Below are 22,327 nucleotides of genomic sequence, written 5' to 3'. Positions count from 1 at the left end.
GGCTTTATAATCAAATATTTGTTTGACTTTGTTGTACATTTATTTGGTTTTATTATTTAAATAGAGGGTATTATGGGAAGAAAAAACTGTTTTGGGGTGTTTTTTACCATTATACTGCTATGGCCTTTAAATATGGTATGTCAATGCCAGTCACATAAGTGGTTTCTGATCAATGTTATGATTATGTTAATGAACCCCAAACAGCCTGTTTCAGGTGTTTAACTCTAGAAACCATATGACTCTGGTGAAACTGGACACATTTTGACAAAACAATTGCTTCATAGACAGCAGTCATACGAATTTGTCACAAAAATAGAAAATACCCCCTATAAATATTTTCCTGCTGAATAAGCGGGTTACAAACAGGGGTTAAAATTGAACATGAGAATAAGAAAGGTGGATCACTACACCATAAGCAGCTGCTAACCTTAAAGAATTTCATTACCCCAGGGTTATTGATGATGATATCATCCATTATTGACTCTGTTGATATTGGCATTTGTATCAGCCTTTAAAATCCAACACACATCATTTCATATGGAATGAATTCTTGTATGCTGCTTATCTGACTGTCGGTTGCAGCTCTTTTTCCATATCTTGCTCTAACTCTGCGCCACTTCTCTCCATTTCCTCTGTTTGTTCCCATTTTCTCTCTCCATCCCACGTTCTTGGTACCACCATCACGCCTCCTCCTTCCCCTCACACTGTGTGTTTTTATTGCTATTCGCCTTCCATTCACCCGACTCACCTGCAGCGATGCTTTGATGCTTCTTATTTTCGTGTGTCAATCAAGCTACCCCGCAGATAAAACGCATCTGCGCGTATATGGTCGTATTCCAGTTGATGGCTCACATAAGCAGACACACACAAAATCACACACCAACAAAAAAACACAAAGTCCTATCTTTTAAAACACAGTGACTCTGAATGGAATGCTGTTGGATAGATTATTGACCGAAAAACAGGTGAGTGATAGCAGTTCATGGAAATATAATGCAGAACATTCACACAGGCATACAGAATATAATACATACTTTTATGAAATTACTTTTTATTACATATACCTTATATACATTTAGGGTCGTGCAGAAGAAAAATGCTCATAGTTGTGTGATGTGTTCTGTGCTGAATATACTGCTGCTTTCTGGAGGGCTGCCCTGCGGACTGCAGAAATTTTGTGGATGTTGGAAAACACATCTCCTCCCCATATTGACTGCTTCGCCGAATTTGCTTATTTTATCAATAAGTGTTTTTTTATTTTTAATTTCTCCTCTGATTGTGGTTTCTTTGTGCATCATTGGGCACCTTTGCGTCCCTCTTGCTGTCTCTGTGTGTGTACAGAATGTGTGTATGTACTGTATGTGTGCATGAGCGTATGAGCATGCACGTCACCTATAAACTAATATTGTTATTCCCTGGGGCTCGAGAACACAGGAAGCTTGAATCAGCTATTGACTCTGTCCTCCTTCATTAGAAGAGTATAACATCACTACTTCAATGATTCCTCTCATTAACCTTTGCCTCATTTGATCTCTAACCTTGTTTTCAGTCCCTCTCTCTGCTTTTTTCTCCAATTTCCTTGTTTACCATTTCTTTCTTCCTTTTTTTCATACCTTCCTACCTTTCACTTTATGAACCTGTCATTCTCATTTTTTTGTCCTCACCTTCTGCTCCCTCGTATCTATTTAATATCCTTTTTTCTCCTAATTGTCCATTTTCCTCCTCTGTCTTCCCCTTGTAGATTTATAGTTACAATAATTACTGAGGCAACGCATTGTGTCTGAGTGACCTTTGAGTGACCTCTCTCTCTCTACTGTCAGTGAAACATGATTTGACTGACTTTATTTCTATTTAGGTCCTCACACAGCAGTTGTCATGAGGGGTATTTTCTGCATCACGAAGATTTCTTGACTCAAAAAACAAGAGTCATTTATATATAATAGGAAGCCTCACAGTTTACAACTATGAGACATGAATATGAGCGTAGTGTGGAAATAAAACTATAAGACTATTCAAATGCACTGAAGCAATGAAAAAAAATGTGTAAAAAGTTCAATAGTCTGTAGTAATTTTGTGTTACATGAGGTTAATGGCTTTACTACAGTACCTCAGATGACTGGTGATGCTAAAAGCCTTTTTATGGCTATGTGAATCAATCACATGATATTAGTTCTCACCATTCTGCAGTAAACAGATAAGATGTAAAAGTCAACATTGCTACCAACAAGGCAATGTTACAAAATATAATATAGAATTTTCTAGATGTCAACTCCATAATCCTTTACAATTTACATAAAACTGGAATATTTATGTTTGTGTTGATGTTTGCATGCTGTGGGTGGAAAAGCCACTGAATGTAAGATGGCTTTTTGTGAATTACTTTCCTATTTTTCACAACAGATGGCAATGAAGGGCACATCTGCAGGCACTTCTGCTGATTTATTTCTTATGGTGTGTGTGTGTGTGTCTGTGTGTGTGTGCGTGTACATGTGTATGCGCATCTGAATGTGTGTTTTTTGTGCATTTACGTCATCTTACAGAGATCGCTGCATTCAGGCTGACCTAAGGAGGGCGAGGGCAGGTGGAGACGGTAAGGATGGCGACAGAATACCCGAGAGAGAGGGGGAGCGACTGAGTCAGACTGTGACAGATAAAGAAAGACAAAGTGTTAGTAGCCAGTAAGCGAGGGAGATGGGGGGTCCAAGAAAAGGAGACAAGAGAGGCGGGAGGGGCAAGGGGTGTGAGGACAGCGGACTGAAACAGGCAGAATACTCATGGGGGTGAAAGGATGAGAAAGAAAGAGACAGTGACAGAGAGAACGGGAGCTCTTGTGTCACTCTGAAGAGGACATGTCTTCTGTCTGACCTTTTCAGATGAATTCACACCCCTCCACCCTCTCCCTCTTGGATCTCACCCCAAAAAAAACAACTGCCCTCTGTGGCTCCCCCTAGCTTTTATAGCATAATAGCATAAATATTGGTGAGTGAGGGCAACAGCTCTGACCTCTTGTGCTGCTGCTCTCCACTGGGACCTTAATGTGGTAAAACAGTAATTAAAAGTTATTCTTGCTGCAAACTGCACTGGATTAGACCCTCTGCTAATGGCTAAGATGTGAAAGTGTTGCTCCCTCCCTGCGTCTAACCCTCTCCTAGCTCTTCACAACTGCTGAGCTGGAAGCTGATGAGGTGGCATGACCACTTCCTGTTAACAGCAAGACAATTAAATACTGTAAAAAGATCCCTGGATGTCTTGTCTACTACATTTTGATGTAGTAGACAAGTCTATGTACTCTAAGTCTATGTACTCTATGTTTATTTGGGTGGCACAGCGGCTAAGTGTTTAGTACTCTCATCTTACAGGTGAGGCCTTGGTCCTTTCTTAGCCTTTTCCGTCCCTATGTTTACATTTAATCCAGTTTCTTTCTGCGTCAAAACACATGAATGTCTGCTAGGTATAATGAATACTCTGGCCGTTGCCTCAGACCACATCACTTGTCACAGAACTCGAGTTAGTCCTTGGGTGCAACGCTGTGGCTGTCAAATGCAGAGGACACATTTCCTCGTGGGAATCAATGAAGTATTTATGTAGAAGCAAACTGGATGCATAAGAAGGAGAGTCATTGCTGGTTATAAGGTTTGGCCACATTGGCTGCTAAATTAAGTTCAGATCAGGAACAACATTTGTGGTAGTTTGTGGTGATTCAATTGAACATGGATTTGAATGCTTCTGGCCATAACATTGTGGCACAAATGGTTTTATTTCATGTCACCCATGGCATTACTATCATCAACAATCAGCCCATGCTTTGTTTTCCATCTTTAAAACTGTGCCATCAGTGCCACACCTGGGCCCATATGCCTTATGCCAGTGCCAAATGAATGCCATCAGTGCCAGATCAGTCTGCTATGTGGCTAGGCTACAATATCCATATCCATTTGTCCACACTAAAGAATAGCATGTGCATTTTAATAATTAAGAGACAATCACAGCTTGCTGTTGACCAGTTCCCTCATCATGCTGTGTAAAACTGACTTGTTTAATATAGCAGTGCTGCTCTCTGTGGGACAAACTATGCAACTACATTTTTTTTATGTCAATGAACTCACACATTTCCAAGAACATACAGGTGCCAGACTGATGGAAACCCCAATGAAAATAGAATAATATAGCTATAACTATATTTTCCCACTGTGTTCTGTTTTTATTTTCTAAGTTTAATTAGACCTACCTGGAAAGCTGACAGTCGTGGTGACGATGATGTTGGTGGCGATCTTCATTGCTTTAGTGAAATGTTTGTTAGTCTTCCCAATAGTTCTTTCTGACTCCATCCGCTTCAAGGTGGATTGATATAGAGGCTAAATAATGTTTTGCCTCCTTATTAAAAGGCACAAAAAACTGCCATGACAGTTGCTCATCTAAGGTCTGAGGTCTAAAAAACTTACAGGCTTTTACCTGAATAAACTTTACTCATCCCCTAACGGAGACACATGTGTTTAGTTGTGCAAAACAACTATACAGTGCTGCTGTGAAGATGAATCTCTCCATTCCCGTCCGGCTGAAAGTCCGCAACTGATACTCTCGCGATACTAAACGCTTCTCATTCGAGCTGCTCTTTGGCCAAACTGGAGGGATTTCTGTATGCAGTGTGTGCGACTAGAACAACACGCTAGCAGAGCAGAGCAAAGCAAAGATAACGTATCTAACGTTATAGCTAACCCTATCCTCTTCACAAACAAGTCAGCTCTGTGGTGAGTACACATATTTCCAATCGAGACTGTAATAACACGAATGCTAGCTGCTTCTTTTAAGATTGTTAGCTTGCTAGCACCTAATGAATATCTGTAGAAACTAACACACAAATTGAACAGAGCATTATGCCTAACGTTAGTCTGTAGTGACCCAGGAGCGAGCACAACAGCTTAAACAGCTAAAGACAGAGACAGGAACGAAAAAGTGCCAGAATAACTTTACGTGATGTAGCGACTAAATATTAGCTTTTATTTTCAGCTGCTAGTTTAGCTTGGATAACTTCTTTTGCTGTTTGTGCAAGTGAGCAAGGAAGCTAATGTCAGTTACTGTTAAATAGCTAACGTTATGCTTCATTTAACGTTAACTGCTAGCCTTTGGCGTTTTATAACGCAGAGCAGGTGAACCTGACCTGAGACAAGTTATCATAAGAGTTATAGAGTGTTAACATAATACAGTATGCAATATGGAATTGCCCCATCGGGATTAATAAAGTACTCAGTCTCTCTCTCTCTCTCTCTGTTTTTAAACCTCATCTTTGTACCTGACTATGTTGTGTTGTTTCTAATACTGCAGTATAACTTCTGACTCTACTACTGACTACTACTACTGACTCTTGCTCTTACTCCGAACTTTCCATTTGTGCACTGCAACACCAGTGACTCTCAAAATGGATTTAGAAGATGACACCACTGTGTTAACAACCTTGAAGTCCTTCAATTCCTTCATCAGCCACACTGAACCTCCACAGCGGCTGTCAGAGCACTCAGCAGGGAGTGGAAACCTGCAGAGTCAGTACAAACGCAGCATGGAGGTATACAGAAACTGACAACATCAACACTAAGCTGTGTGAAGGCGGTTTTAACATGCAACCTCTGCACTGACTGACTTGTCTTTCCTTTTAGTTGTTGGAAGCAGCAGAGAGGGTTCACTCTAAGAATAGCTACCTTCGGTTGGACCAGGAGAAGAAGCAGATGGAGCTGAGTCACAAGCGAGCTCGATTTGAACTAGAGAAGTCTGCTTCTGACAGCGCACTAGACTTGGAGGTACAGGTTACACATCCTTACACTTGCATATAATTCAAATGAATATATGGTGATGATGAATTCTAATATTAAGTTACAGCACAGACTTACTGTACAGGAGTTTTTTCCTCACCACTCTCTTACCCAGAGAATCTCACATGAACTAATAAGTGTCAGAGAAGACATTTGGTAAAACCTGTTTCTCAACGTTTTATGTTATAGCATGTGGTTGAACGGAACAAGGACCTCTTGGGGAAAATAAAAAAGTTGGATGAGAGAGAGACTGAGGCAGCTAAGAACCTATCAGAGCAGGTGGAGGCAAATCGTTCTCTCCGTAAGAACCTGGAAGGCGTGAACAAGAAACTGGAGGAGCGAGATACTAGACTGAACACTGCTAACCAGGTAAACACACACACAGACTTGCACACACATTTACTGCATTTGTTCTCTGGTCATGTCTCTTCTCTTATGTTGACTCACTTCTATAATCTGTTCCCAGAACATCAGTTCTTTGAAGGATGAGATCAGAGAGCTGAAGCAGAAGATTCAAAACCAAGAATCAGCAATTTCTACTCAAACCCTAGAAAACCAGGAACTGCAGGAGCAGTTAGATTTACAACGCAGGTACAGAAGTATACAGAGACTACTACTTACTGTACCTAGCTCTGTTTCATGCTCATGATTTGTGAACTGCACTGCACAAGATATATGCTGACCACCCACTTCTGTTTGATTGGTATTATAATCAGGAAGAATCAGGAAGTTTCTCAGCTTTGCCAAAATCTCCAAGCTGCCCAGTCCTCCTGCTCAGAGCACATCATCAAGATTAAGGTATGTTACACACAGTGGACATTAGTTTTGGCCACTTTGTGATCTCAGTTTATGATCACAGTTCGTGCATGGTGGACCAACTTGTCTGCCATGATAATAAACACTACATCTATGAGCTACATGCTGAAATTAAAGTAGGACTGAGGATAAGTTGGAGAAGCAAAATCCAGCAAAGTGGTAAATGCAGCAGTGTCCGAGCACCGAGCTACTAACTCTATTTGTATAAAAATGACAGTGAGTGGCTGGATGAGGAGAAGTCAAAGACAAACCTGCACCAATGCAGACATTTAGAAACCTGGATAATGTGATATTGTAGACTGCTTTGTGTGTAAACATCAGATCCCAAATGTGATTAAAACCCGGTTTAGATTTATAACCAAGACAGTCTTGTGCATACACATAAACATACTCAGTGTCACATGTATAGTTTATCATTTGAATTATTGGACATGTCATCTTTCTTGTTTGTGTCACATGCGTAGGTCATTTTTACATGAGGTAAGAGCACTGAATGCTTTTGCAGTGCACTGAATACACATAAACTGTTGGTATTTCTTTTGGTTGATTTCTCTCTTTACGCTTTGGCAGGAGTTGGAGAGGCGTCTTGCCCTCCAGGAGCAAGACATCGCCATTGTGAAGACTGTTAAGTCAGAGGTGGCCAGGCTTCCGGACCTGGAAAAGGAGTTGAAGCGCCTCAGAGATGATAATGCCTTTCTCAGGTCAAATATATTTTTAAGGTTTTAGTGCCTTCCAATAGGTTTCACCTTTGAATAGAATAGACTGGCTTTTATTTTTAAAGACTACAGCCTAGTGCGCCCCACAATGCTCAAAAACATCTTGACATTTCACTGTGACTTTGGGTCATCATACCACACTAGAAGGCATTAAATGACAGGGACCAGATTGTTTTTGGATCCTCCAAACCAGACACAAAGTGTTCAAGTATGTTCTTGTTTTGTTCAAATTTAAAGCATGAAACTTAAATTTCCTCTCTCAAGATAATGAATTAAGAATAATGTTGCCAACACAACTAGAATTCTGAAGATACTGTAACTGACTGCTTGGTCATGTCAACCCTTTGCTACTTTTTTTTTATTAGACAAATATGCATAGGAAAAGAAGCAGAATTGGAAAACTATCACGTTGGAAATTAACGTCTCTGATAACATCTATCATCACTGATAACATCTATTGGCTGACCTCTGCAAGGGTTGTAATTTGCAGCTGAAATAGTGGTGTAATAAAACTGCACTCATTTCTTCTTTGCTCATCTTTGTTACTATAACCTTTTTTTAGAGAGAAACTACATGAAAACTGGGGTTTTAAAATAATCAGATTAATGCAAAACATGTTAATGTTACCCAATTTCCTGTGTTGACCTGCTCATTTATATTAATCTTTTTTTTGTGTGTGTTTCTGTGTGTGTGTGTGTGTGTGTGTGCATAGATATAGTTGCTGTGATCTCACTACCTCTGAAATCAGATTTTAAAATCATGTCAGTGCGACTGTAGCTAGGGATCAAAAGTATGCCGTTTCTACATCAGACACTAAGTCCCAGGCTTTGTAGTTTATTTTGTGTTTGTTTTTTGTTTTTTTTGTCTGTTCGCTCCACTCTGTCCAGGGAGAGCAGAGAGAATTGCAGCCTGTTGAAAGAGGAGGTGGAGGGGCTGAGGAGGAAGCTCGAGAGGATGGAGAAAACGAAAGAAGAGCTGGTCAATATGGAACTGGAGAAGGAGGTAAACTCTGTGTGTCCATAAACATGAAATGAAGAGATTAAAAGTGTGCTTATTTTAAAGCTGACCAATACATTGGCAGCCCAGAATTTTTGGATAATATTGGCTGATTACTCTTATATTGTATTATCAATTAGCAGATTATGTTTTAGGCTGCATGTTTGGGTATTTTTGGCTGATCTTTTTAAATTTAAAGTATTTTTAATATTTAATTTCCAGTGAAGTCCACTTTTCAAAATGTACTCTTATGTTGTTCAACTGTGGTATATCTTATTTTCTTTGCACTTGACTGCTGTCATAATAACAATATCATGTACTTCCTATAGATGGACCATGTACCATATACATGTGACCTATTGTTTCTTGAATCCTTAGAGGTTTGCAGAGAAGCTCCAAGCCTGGGAAAACCTGGGGCAATCTACTGGACTTAACATAAGGTCAGACACTGTGTCAAAGTGTGCCTGTGTGTGATTAGGAGACAGAAAAACAAAGTGTTTGTGTTCAAGTGTTTGTTTTCAAAAGTTTTATCATTATATTTTATAATGAAATATGAATGAGTACCACTAGGTGGAGCTGTGGTCACTCCAAATAAATGTGCCTCATCACTGTGGATTGATTCCACCAGCAAATGTAAGTGTGTGTGTTTTGTTTTATACCTGCTTGTATGTGCGCTGAATGTGTCTCAATGCATCCAGTCAAAACTGGTAATGAGAGAATGATTGTTTCCTTGTGAGCAGTGGAGCAGATCTGACAGATTATAAACACTGCAGCCTTGTCCATCGCATGCATGCATGCACATATGCACGCACGCACGCACGCACACACGCACACACACCATTTTCTCCATGATTAACTCTGGCTGTGATGTAAACAGAATCTTAAATTGAACACATTCACATAGCATATCCAGTTTGTCTTATAGTGTGTGTGTGTGTGTGTGTATATGTGTGTGTGTATATATTATATATAAAATGTGTGTTATACCTTCCTACAGGGCAAGAAGAAAAAGGTAGTCATACTGTAAAAATTATGAAATGAAATCTTTCCTCATGTAAGATTTCATTTCAGTCTTATGTAATGTGTTATGGGACTTGACTGCATTTGTTCAATTTACAGTTATTAAAATACCTGGGAGGATCACAGGAATGTAATACCAACCTCAGTTTAATATACACAATAATTTGGTTGGGCTGTCAATCATATTTCTGAAAATTTAAGTCAGACTAGGCTGTCATCCTGGGTAAATTGAGTTGAAAATTTGAAACCCTCCTCAAAATTCAGGTATTCAGACTGCCATGTCATTGCCTGCCTGAGTGCTGTTGCTGGACCCCCAAAAAAAAAAAAAAAAAAATTTTCGTTGCACATTTAGCTTCTAAAGGGCAGCCATATGTGTGAGGCTCATACTGATCAAAAGTAAAGGTTAATGCAGCTTGCAAATCAACGTTTAGAAACTCCTTCAAGCTGTTTTACTGTTTACTAAATGGCCAACTTAATTGTCAGGATGTTGTTTTCCAGACACAGTCCTGTGATGTAGAGGCAAATGGAAAGCAAGAGCGTTTCATTCAGCAATCTGTTCACCTTTATTTCACTCAGTACGACTACATGAAAATTGGTATTGACTCGGAGTTGTGTATTAGTAGCATATTATGATTTCCTTATAGCCTGTTAAGTAGTATTTCATAAATTAATTATTTCATAACTTTCAAGGTACTGTATGTCATTTTTATGTGTTTTAGGAGAAAGTTAAAGAATAATGAAATAAGTGAAACTGAATCTGGATTTATGTCATACTATTTTTGTAGTCAAAAATGATCAGCAAATTTCAATAGAAAAGAAAATTGATGACACAGAATGATAATATCACAGTGCCATCAGTAATGTAATGTAGTGACAGTGTCTGAATTAATGTTGAATCCTGTTAGAGCCCATGTTTAGGCTGTTTCTTGTTAGGTCATTAAATATGAAATATCTCATAAGGGCTGTAGTGTTTTGGCACACTAGTGTATATTTGTGTTATTGATTTGTTTATTTTGTTGGCCTGTCATTTCTCATAACTGCAAGCTTGCTGATACTTACATATATACATTGTTTTGCTTTAGTTTATTTGTAACTCTTTCTGTCACTAGACATTTCAGGGTGGTCATTAGTGGTGTGAAAAGAATATGTTGTGGAGCAGTTGTTAATGAGAAGTAAACACATTGGCACTGTAGTTGAGGTGTCTGTCTCTTGCAACCTTGGTTTCTTACCAGCTATTTGTGCTGTTTTGCGAAACGAAAATTACTTTTGGACAGAAGTTAACCCTCCCCAACAACAAGCAATGTGGCTGCCTGGTGGAGTAGACAAGCCTCACAACTGCAGCTTGAATTTGCCAGCAGTTGGCTGGTTGCTGGTGTTTATTTCTTTTCCTTCTGTTACACAGTCTGATACAATTGTGCTTGCTTATGTGTGTACCCATGTGGTTGACAAGTGAAAATAAAATTGACAGAAACGGAATGAAAATATTTTCTTAAAATTAGGCTGTTACATGGAACAACGTTGAAGGGACAAATGATGAAATATACAGGGAGGTTTTCTGGAAATGGCTTTCCTTTTCAGTCACATTTTCACCAGCTAAAGAGAGAATTGAGAAAGTTTTGTCCATGTGTGTCTGAAGAAGAAAGAAAGAAGTTAGAACTGTATATTAGTGTCTTGATCCTGTTCCCCACAATAATGTATTCTGTCTTTTTGTATCTCCTAACCCACTCCCAAGTTCCCCAAGTGAAAAAGTTTAGTCTTCCATGTAGCAAAAAATATTGTATTTTAGTCTGAGATTGCAAAAGCTCCTAACTGAACATACAACACTTTAACAAGGCTCTGGATTAAACTCTGGTGTTCACTCTGGTGAATCACTTCCCTCTACTCACTTACATGTGTTTCTCAAAAGTAGACTCACAGTAGACTTGCACAATCCTGATAGTGCATTTACTCGTAGTTACCTCGTAGTAGTTCAACATCTCACCCTATAATATGCAATCATATTGTAATTTGCAACATAAACAGAGATGACCTGTGACCCCCCCCCCCTTTAAAAAAACAAAAACAAACAAACAACCAAAATAAACCCAGCAGAACACACAAAAAAAGAGCCTCTCATAAAGCTCTGGAGAAGGCTAATCCCTCTGTGCTCAGAGCAATGTGGAATCACCTACTTTGGGTACCATAGTTATTCCATCAAATGAGTCATGAACTCCTTTTTTAGTCATGACATTATTTCCATACCTAAGGCTCCACCTAGTGGAAATGGAAGTGGTGATAAATCCACACCACCCAACTTTCACCTGGCATACTCTGCTTTTCCAGCCCTGATGTTCACCTCGATTGCTCAGCCTTTTCCTTCCATATGCCTGATTTGTCATATGAGTCAGCAGATTGCCTAATGCTCGACCACAATACCAGATCTCCGGCTACCACTGACAGTCTCTAGTGAAACCTAAAGTTGGATGACATGCTTGATTTTTGTTATGGAAGAAATGCAATGTTACACTGACCTCCTATGGGTTAAAAGTTAAGTCTTTTGCCCTTATGACCACACCTAACCTCATAATGTCAGGTTGCACTGTAGAGCAAGCTGCATCACTTTTTAGGTGTGTAATTTGAACTGCTAGGTGGCAGCAAAAGTAAGATTTTGAGCTGATATATGCCCATTTCACAAGAGATAAAGAGATAATGGTGAGATTCATTTATTGGACAGATCCATAGTTACACACAGGATTTGGAGTTTGGAGGTCATGTGGTGCATCTCTGTCAGAGTATGTGACCTTCTGCATTGTTGCCTTCCCATTGTATGTTTATGTGTGTGTGTTTTGTAATCTGTCAATCTCCCACAGAGTGAGTTTGTTTTGTAGAACTGTGACCAGTATTTAGCCCACTATCCTCCTCTCATCTCTCCCTCTGCTGTTCATGTCATATTATTTCCCAGCTCCCCACTGGCCGACTAACAAAAGAATATGGAAAAGCCATCGTTTTCATCTATTCTCTGTCCTTTCTGCTCTCTGTCATATTGATTTTTCATTGTGTGTGTGTGTGTGTGTGTGTGTGTGTGTCCACATGTGCATGCTAACTGTTCTGTGTGTGTCTGTCTGTAGGAAACCAGAGGATCTGTCCAGGGAGGTGATTCAGATCCAGCAGAGAGAAATTGCTCTGAAAGAGCAGAACTACACACTCAACAGCCGGTAACACACACTACTTCACACATACACAAAATCCCTCTCTCTACCTTCAGACCTTTTTCTCTCATTCTGTCTGCCTGCATGCCTCTCTCCTCCCGTGTATCTATTAGAGCGTATCTCTGAGAAGTCCTTAATTGTCACAAAGTTAATTAAACTGGTTCTGATTCTGATAGCACTCCTGACAGTAACCACTGGTGTGTGAGTGTGTGTGTATGTGTGAGAGATTGTGATTGAGAGAGAGGGAATTCACTAATTAAACTTGTCCTGTTTAGGCAGAGGTGATGTCTGTAGGGAGGGCTGCGCGCATGCTCTGGTATATTCATGCTGCAGCTCAGTCCAGCTAAGAAAGCTTTCATTAGCCAACAAGCGTCTCTTCTGCTGAGCGTGTTGGGCTCATTATGAAACATTAGAAACAGCAGAATGGGAGAGCGGTGGGTGTGGGAGTGGATGGTGAAGGGAGCATGTGGTATAATTATTGTCCTATTGATCAGACCTGGCACAAATTGCTGCTGCAAATAATTTCTGGACAGTTGTCTAGGAATTAGTCAGTCAGGTCAGTTAGGGAGTATTATTCTAAATTGACTATGAATTGCTATTCTCAGATTGTGTGAACATCCAGCACTAATCAACCTGTTTCCCCTCTCCCTGTGCTCTCCTCTCTCCTGTTATTAACCCCCGCACTCACTTTTGCTTTCCACCTATTTATTTATCCTGGTCCGTCAGTGTGAGGAGCGTGGAGCGTTCGCAGTCTGAGCTCCGTGCAGAGCTGTCCCAGCAACGCAGCAAGACCCTGGAAGAGCAGAAGAAGAGGGAGACACAGGACGCTCTTGTCCGTCGACTACAGAAGAGAGTACTGTTATTAACCAAGGTGCCCGACAATCAACGACAAACACAAAAAAAACCCCATAAATACAGATACATTAGCAAGTATTCAAACCCTCCCGACAGGACCTTTCCACCATCACCAAATGCCAGAATTTTACTTTAAACAACAAAGCAGGCACTTGAATCTCAGGGCCAATACAGAATTCCTAATCTCCCCTTCTACCTCTCTCTCCCTCTGATTGGCCACCAAATGTCACGTGACTCCTCAATCTGTCTGTCTTGCTTCCCCCTGTTCTGCAGTTCTTGACTAGACCTCCCTGTGATATCGATTTCTCAGTGTGTGTAATTCCCTAGGTCAACATACTCAGTCTCTTAGTACACAAATCACACAAATCACACACACACGCGCACACATACGCACACACCACCATAACTAAGCAGGGCTACAGGCATCTTGAAAATATGGCTTGGCCCAAGAGTGTTTTGGCAGAGACTGCATACAACCATTTGTACTTTACCAAGCATTCAGAGGTTATGAATAATTTTTGTTTATCATCCAGTCACAATGTATTTAAAAAAAAAAAAAAAAAAAAAAAAAAAAAAAAAAGGATGGTATGCTGAACATTTTGGTTCTGATCAGTCAAATATTCCCAAAGTTATTTTAAGCTTAATGACTATAGTTGAATATATTAATGCCTCTCACCCAACCGTATATACAACTGCCCAAGTGTATTTAGTCTTTAATTCATAATTTCATTCATTTTGTATAATTCCAAGAAAACGACAACATACTAATGTGATACATATGGTAGGGCTGCTACCAATCAATGTTTTTATTATTTATTATCATAATATAACACACCTAATGTAGTTATAATTATCTTTACTTTCTGCCGAAAAGTAACCTTTTGTGCATGTTGTAATAACTTGATTTTCAACAACAACAAAAAATTATATTAATTTGATCTATTGCCCAGCCCTCTCAAGAAATAAAACAGAGGAAAGCAGCAAATCCTCACATTTAAGAAGCTGGCACCAGGGAAGTGTGTGACATTTTTGGTTGAGAAATTACTTAAACTATGAATCGATTCTCAAAATTGTTGTCAATTTAATTTTGTATTGATCAGCTATTCGATTAATCAACTAATCGTTGAGCTCTATATACAGATCTCCAGTTCCCCCTTCCACCTGTGGTAATGACTGTATCCACATACTGGCTCAAGTCAATGATTATTATGTGCCTTGCTCAGCTGCACCAGGCTACGTCTCCTGCTACGTCTATGCCCTGCTCAGATGTTTTGTTTCTCATATACTTTTGTGGGACAGACTCGCTGACCCATTAGAGGCACAGTCACATATTCACACACTAGATAAAAGCAATTTAAAAAAAAAAAAAAAAAAAAAGGATGATGAAAACAGTAATGTCTTCACGCTCCCTGTTTGTTTGTGTGTTTCTTAAAATGAGAGTTTTTATCAGAGAAGAGCTGACAGATTTTTGATTAAGATTGAGTGAATTTCATTGCACGTTAATAGACAGTAAATAGCCAAAGGGCCTGCTGGTTGGATTGGCAGCAAACACATACACACTGACCTCTAAATGTGTTTGTACCTTTTTGTATTTACTTCTGTTCAGTCCATCCTCCTGTCGGTCTTCTTCTCTGCTTTCCAAGTTTCTCACAGGATGAATTAGGCAATTGTGTAATGTTGCATGACAAATGACGCCGCTTTGGTGCCAAAACAAATAAAGTTGAATTAAGGATGATTTCACATATAGTGTTTTTAAATGAACCAGACTTAGTCATCTTTAAATGGATTATGTTGGTTTTGATCTGGCTAATCACAGGCTGAATCTGATTAGGGTAATCATGGTTTGTTTTCAGATACTAGCCTATGAGCTAATCTGACAGGGCAATTGCAACCCATTATTCATAGAATTTTACATGCAGGAATTACAAGGTACTTTTAAGCCATTCTAAAAAGACAACGCTACCTAATAGTCAACATATGGCATTTACTGCCGGTATTTATTACCTGACTTCAAACTGAATTGCATATGCTTCCCTAAATTTGCCCCGTTGATAATAGACTATTGAGCTTTCAATGACCCTCAAAATTCAAGGAAGTTCTTAAGCAGCCTGGCTGTTTGTGAGATGTTTATTAAAAGCCTGATTGCCTCAAAATGTCGCCTGCTTTGCTTTATAATGCAGAGCGGACCAGTGCAGTGAAGGGAGGGGATGAGACGCATAATTTTAACAGTCTTGACTGACAGTAAATTTGCATTAATAAACAGGCTGTTTGCCAGTTTTTAAACAGATTAGATTGTTCTCACTCATCACGTTGCTTGGCAACCAGTACAGATTTACTATGTAACACATGAATTAAATGTAGTTATCATTCATTACTTTTGCAAGCTAAAATGTTATATCAGCTAACATCCTCAGATTTTTTTGAAATTAATGTTTATTACTAAATGGTATGTTCTAGTGTCACAAATACTTAACCAGTGGCTGATAACTTGTCGCTTCGTAAGATATTTTACATTGACTGACAGCATTGGTAAACAAAAAATAATATTCCATTTTTTTTGTCCACTTGTAGCAGTTTAGCGGACTACAGAATGTACTTTTCCTTTCTCTCCAGGGTCAGTTGAATATATATTGAAAAGTAGAGCATAACTTTATTCTGACATGAAATTAATTTTTAATTTTTAATAAATTAATTATTCAAAGTTGAGTGACTGAAATGAACCATTGGTTTAGAAAGTGTAATGAGGCAGTTACAGGGCCTATGCTGTTTGTTTGTGGTCTGTGTGTGTGTCATCTACCGTTTACTTTCTTCTGGCCCCATCACCCACACTCATCTTTAATTTCTAATACGTCTTTAGATGGCTGACTTCTCTTTCTATACATTTTTGTTTCTTGGGTACCATAACAAAACATGCATGTTTTTGTATGTGAGAATGAACATACACGCTCAAACAAATCAAGCATGCAGACACACATTGACAGGGACTTGTGAGCTATTTGGAGACAGCGTGTCAGTCTGAGTGACACTTGAGAAGATGTTGACTTGAAGAGGTTTTTATCCTCTCTTCTCTAAGAGAAGCAACTGCTTTGTGTTTTGATTTACTGGACAGAGTACAGTGTTGATGACACGTATTTCATTCCAGTATTATAGGGGAGAAAATGTTTTGAATTATTTCATCACATCTCAGATAAGAGAGATGAGGCAGCATAATATTGTATGCTTCATTTGCAAAGACATTTCTCTGTCATGACTCTCAGATTAAATTTTTTATTCTTTTTCCTTTGCCTAGAAAGGCATTTGTCTTTGATTTGATTATTACATGAGGAGAAATGCAGATGAGCACGACCATAACCCTAAACTTCTCTTGTCACAGCTTGGATGAGAAAGGCACAGCTGCTTCATACTTTGTTCCTCATTTACAAAGACATTTGCCTGTCATATTATCACACCAAACAATCATACAAAAGTAACACGGACAAATCAGAAAAAAAATCAAAAGAGCTTTGATATTCTCAGTTTTTATTCACTCTCATGCACACAAACATTACATATCCAATAGCACAAAATTCTGTAATGTCATGACTTTCTTCTTCCTTGGCTACATGGAAATTTGTTAAGCATACAGCAGTTATGTTAATGTATATGTGGATGTGTGTTACAGGAGCGTGATGGAATGCGTGCCATACTAGAGTCCTATGACAGCGAGTTGGCGCCTACTGAGTACTCTCCTCAACTCAGCAAACGGCTCAGGGAGGCAGAGGACATATTGCAGAAGACACAGAACCACAATGCAGAGATGGAGGTGCGTCTGCAGGCGTGTGTGTGCACACATACACAAATACATCACTTTATTTATTAATTTATAGTATCCTACTTTAGCTTCCATATTGCCAAATGTATTGTTTTCAAAACAAATTTGAATATAAAGTACTTATTAACACTCCTCTAAGCTGGAGCATGAACTGCACACTGGATAATATATTGTTACCCCTGCTTCTGCTTCACTCACATGCTCTGTTTCTGTCAATACTGTATATCAGTAGGATAAGGACAGGAAGTCATTTTTAAATTTTAGTTTTTGTATGTGTAACTTTTCCCCCTTTTTTCTGTCCTTCAATTCAGACCCAGCTGACCAAAGCACAGGAAGAGACGGGGACTCTGAAACTGCAGTTGCAAACAGTAAGTATTCATGTACACACACACTCCCACACATGTTATTGGTAGCGTTTTTTTCCTGACATATAGTCAAAATACATATTGTTTTCTTACATTGTTTAGCATAGTTGACTCTAATTAGCTGCTATTTGTACCCCCACCAGAAACAAGGATGCAAAAAGTTTAAATTGAAAACATTTATTAAAGCTATAGAAATCTTAATTGCTACTTAATGATTAGTTAACTGATCACAGACATTGTAACCTCAGCCATTAGCACTTAAAGGTACACTGTGTAGGATTTAGTGGCATCTACTGGTGAAATGGCAGTTTGCAACCATTTGAATACTGCTTGCATCACCCTCCCCTTCCAAGCGTTTAGGAGAAACTATGGTGGTCGCAAAACTCGTGAAAAACGCGGACGGCCCAATCTAGAGCCAGTGTTTGGTTTGTCTGTTCTGGGCTAATGTAGAAACATGGCGGTGCAACATTGCGAACTCCGTGGAAGGGGACCCGCTCCCTCTGTAGATAACAACGGCTTATTCTAAGGTAATGAAAACACAACAATTCTTATTTCCGGTGATTATACATTAATTAAAACATACTTAGAAATATTATATTCCATATCTGCCAATAGCTCCTCCTAAATGTTACACACTGGACCTTTAAAGGGTAATTCCGGTATTTTTAAACCTGGGCCCTATATTTAGATATTTAGGGGTCTAAATGACTAATAGGTACAAAAGGTTTTGGAATTGGTCCAGTAGATCGCCTCAGCCGGCAGTCCACTAAAAGTGCTTGTCTTTACCACTGACAGACTCAGAGTGTTATTCTAAGTGTCTTGACAACATTATAGGAAGTCTCCCTCCTCTTACATCCTGACTGAAGTGACACTAATTGATAGGTACTGCTACTATAGGAACGTCTTTTTTTAAATTATTACTTGAAGTGAGTTGTTGTCAGGTTGCACTGAAAAGATAGTGTGGTTTGTGAATGACGTTAAACCAGATTAAATGGGCCAGTTCATCTGTTAAGTTTGCTATATGTATTTTTCTTAAATGAGGGTTGTGGAAATTACAGAAAAGTTACAAAAAGCAGACTGCTTTAAAATATGGAATAAAACTGGTATAAAGCATAGAGTTGGCAGGTGTGACCTAAACTCTTTTACACGCTCTGTGACTTTGTCTTTGTGTCTTAACTTGTTCTATGATCTCCCTTCTTTTCATGGCTCCTTGTTGCCGAGGAGACATCAACATAGCCATGGCAATGAGTATTGACGCGTGAAATCCACCTGTCTGGTATAGCAGTAATTACTAATCCGTCTTGGACTGGGAGTGAGGATGAGCCTAGAGACAGACAGATGCTGTCAAAAAAAAGGGAAATGGGTGTGTAAATGGAAATGAGGGATAATTGCAGAGAGGAGAGTGAGATCAGAGAGAAACTAACTAAGACACAGATAGACTAAAAACAAGTACTAAGGGAAAAAAGATTGGGACATTGTGAAATGGAAAATAAGTCTGTGGACTAATGGTGTATAAAGGGATATAGCTGTTTGTCTGGATGTCTGTCTCGAAAAGATAGCAGCACACTGGAATGGAGTCCTCAGGATTTATCTGCAGCCAAAAGGTTTCTGCCAGGCACATGGCCAAAGGTGGTCTGATGTTAGTGCACCAGGCCCATTTTCTTCTCTGTCTATCCCAGGTGGAGCTGGAGCTGGAGTCTCTAAAGAAGCAGCAGGCCTCTGCTACTGACAGCAATTCTTTAGTGACCAAAGAAGAGGTCAGCATACTCAGGTAGTTAGCACACACACACAACCTGTTGCGGCCAAATCAAAACCTGGGACATGACAGATTCATGCATAAACCAAGGATGGATTAACTCAGTTAGACCTCACATGCCTTATCTGTGAGCAGAGCTACACCTCTAGGATTAACCTATCGAGTCAACAATATACATAGTCCTTATTATTCATGGTAGATATTAATAAACAAGTGTGTGGGGATGCATTTTTCAGACAGAAAATTGAAGATTTAGAGACAGAGCGGCAGCGTTTGGAGGAGCAAAACAACATTCTGGAGATGAGACTGGAGAGACACAACCTACAGGTAGGCACCAAGACTTCCCTCCAACTGTTTTCTTTGATGGATTTACTCGTCTGGCACAAAGGAACCAATTTAATAACCCCAATGGCAGCAGCCTAGCCCATATGACATCGCAGATTGATTCACACAAACGCTTCCCATATCAGACAGTTTTTCAAGCACAATTGGACCCAGGTGTGATTCCTGCACCGTCCAATGGAAATGTTGTAGAACCTCTGGCTGATTTAAAGTCTTCCTCTATTGGTTGAAGGGATTAGAATGGACAGAGCAGTCGGGGGGTAGAGATATTGTCAAAATAAAGTAACCTTCCCTAGTGTGAGCTGGGAATGAAACTGGCTAAAATGAAATGAATCCTGGTTGGTAGCCACCTTAACATTAGTCACACACACAAACACATACATCTAATTCAGCTACTTTGATCTTTCAAAGTTACTTAACTAACTCCCTCTACCTGATCCCTTCTCCTTTTTTAAATGGGCTCTCTATCTATCTATCTATCTATCTATCTATCTATCTATCTATCTATCTATCTATCTATCTATCTATCTATCTATCTATCTATCTATCTATCTATCTATCTATCTATCTATCTATCTATCTATCTATCTATCTATCTATCTATCTATCTATCTATCTATCTATCTATCTATCTATCTATCTATATATATATATATATATATATATATATATATATATATATATATATATAAAAATGTGTGTGTGTTTAAGGTCCTCTAACTCTCCTGACTCATACTGTGCCAAACTAAGCCTACCAGGGCATTTTAATGAAACGTGTGTGGGCAAGCGTGTTGGTTCCATTTAGCCGTGGGGTGAATGAAATCCATGTGTTCTCAAGCATGACCACTGCTTTTAAGGCAATTGACAACCAAGTGTGCGTAGGAGAGTGTGTGTGTGTGCGCACAGGTTTCAAGGTTCAAGGCCTGTGGATCAGTTCTTAGGAGTTAATTCTTATGACTCCTCCATGGTCTAATACACAGCAAGAGACCTCTACATCAGAGAGTGAAGAGATGAGTGACTGAATGGAGAAGCATTTAAAGGAGAAATGAATGGTAGGCATACTTACAGAATTGAATGCTTCAATAAATTGACAATGGGATTTTTCATAATATCAACTTGCACATTAGATTATTGTGGCCTAACCCATCATATCCGCCCTGTCTTTATATTGAGATCATACTGACTAGTGTGACTGTCAACCACTCAGATTACCCGTGTAATGAGACTGCTTTTCATTAACTCAAGCTCAATCATCCCCACCAGTTATCTGTTAGGAGGTACTCCTGAGAAATTTTGATTTTCATACAGCTGTATTTTACACATGTATTTACATTGGACATTTTTAAAGACCAGTACACCTTTTGTTGTGTAAATAAAATAAATACAGTTGATTTAATCTGCATCATGCAAAATAAAAAGTACCTACTAGGGATGTGACGGTATCTTGCTTATCTCAGGTAGTTGGGTGGTTTGAGCAGTGTGTTACAAAGCTGACAAGAAAACCATCACAGGCAGAACTAATTTGATTTTCACTTTGCCAGTCACGTAAAATGCATGCTCTCGCACTTGGTTATCATAACAAACTGTTTGCACCTCAGTAGGTTGACTAGCGAATGTTAGCCTTGTCATGGTAGCTAAAGCCAGACACGAGTAACTAATCAAAACAAATGCCATACTTGTGACCGATGCATGAGCAAGTGAGAGAGCCCTGTAGGACTCACAAATGTATCTGCAATTTGTGAGTGACCGTCATTTTTGAAATGGGACACTGCCACCACTTGTAATCTGAAAGGGCGATGATAGATAGATAGTTTGATTGATTGTCAGCAGTGTTGTTACTCTCAGTATGTTTCCCCAAGGTTTATAGTAAAACCGGTATACCAGAACACCGCCGGTATGTATAATACGAAAATTGTTATTATTAGAACTGTCATTTTGATTCCAGCAACTTAACCTTATCATATTGGAAAAAATATTCTTTAGCCATTTTCATTGCAAATTTACTTTATTTATCCCTCTTAACAATGCACAATTTCCCCTTTCTGACATGAAGAAACATTTTGGTTACGGGGTCTCAATAGTCCTATAATTTTCTGCTGCACTTCAGAGTTCACTTCACAATCAAAGTTGTTATTCTTCAAATATTTCTTTGTCTTCTAATACATGGTTGCTGTTGTTGGTCATGCTAACTGAGTTCTCTTCTTGAGAAGGGAGCGAGCTGAAATGTCAGCTTTAAAATTATGCATGGGAAGGAGCAGAACTGCTAAGCTTTCATCTTTTTATTTTCACTACTGGATTCTCTATTTATTCCAAAAATTTTTTATTGATAATGACAGAAACGTAAACACACTATGTCCTGTTCACCAGATTTTTTTCCACCACCTACTCGGTTGTTCAGAATATTAAGCGTAGAGGCTTTATGAATTGGTTATAGGTGTTACCAGTAATTAGGTGTTACCAGTAATTATTTGGCGACAGAGAGGAACAAAACATAAACTTGACAGATTATTGGTTAGTAGGCTAAAACCGTGCCGGTAGATTTGAAGACAGTGTGCTGGATGATTGTTTTATTGAATTTTAAAGGGTGGTTTTAAGGATATTTGTTCCAATTTTGTCTGACAATGCCATCTCAAAAGAACCGGCAGTATTCAGTTAAGT

At 39.1% G+C, this 22,327-nt stretch overlaps 1 protein-coding gene across 1 annotated transcript in view; it reads left to right on the top strand.

Annotated features, from left to right (window-relative positions):
* Nucleotides 1–4,583: 4,583 nt before the first annotated feature.
* The window catches only part of mad1l1 (mitotic arrest deficient 1 like 1), a 53,076-nt gene continuing 35,332 nt past the window's right edge, over nt 4,584–22,327 (top strand). Inside the window, exons 1-15 of the mRNA XM_044189802.1 lie at nt 4,584–4,748; nt 5,406–5,560; nt 5,652–5,792; nt 5,994–6,173; nt 6,271–6,395; nt 6,521–6,602; nt 7,191–7,321; nt 8,224–8,338; nt 8,711–8,772; nt 12,460–12,546; nt 13,267–13,411; nt 17,057–17,197; nt 17,518–17,574; nt 19,251–19,342; nt 19,564–19,654. Of these exons, the coding sequence (XP_044045737.1) occupies nt 5,417–5,560; nt 5,652–5,792; nt 5,994–6,173; nt 6,271–6,395; nt 6,521–6,602; nt 7,191–7,321; nt 8,224–8,338; nt 8,711–8,772; nt 12,460–12,546; nt 13,267–13,411; nt 17,057–17,197; nt 17,518–17,574; nt 19,251–19,342; nt 19,564–19,654 (1,593 nt within the window). The 5' untranslated portion in view covers nt 4,584–4,748; nt 5,406–5,416. The remainder of the gene's footprint in view (nt 4,749–5,405; nt 5,561–5,651; nt 5,793–5,993; nt 6,174–6,270; nt 6,396–6,520; nt 6,603–7,190; nt 7,322–8,223; nt 8,339–8,710; nt 8,773–12,459; nt 12,547–13,266; nt 13,412–17,056; nt 17,198–17,517; nt 17,575–19,250; nt 19,343–19,563; nt 19,655–22,327) is intronic.

The sequence above is a fragment of the Siniperca chuatsi genome, linkage group LG3, assembly GCF_020085105.1.
Source record: "Siniperca chuatsi isolate FFG_IHB_CAS linkage group LG3, ASM2008510v1, whole genome shotgun sequence".
In the NCBI taxonomy this organism is placed as follows: Eukaryota; Metazoa; Chordata; class Actinopteri; order Centrarchiformes; family Sinipercidae; genus Siniperca; species Siniperca chuatsi.
The sequence above is the reverse complement of the archived record's forward strand: the minus strand, read 5'-3'. Positions and strand labels throughout refer to the sequence as shown.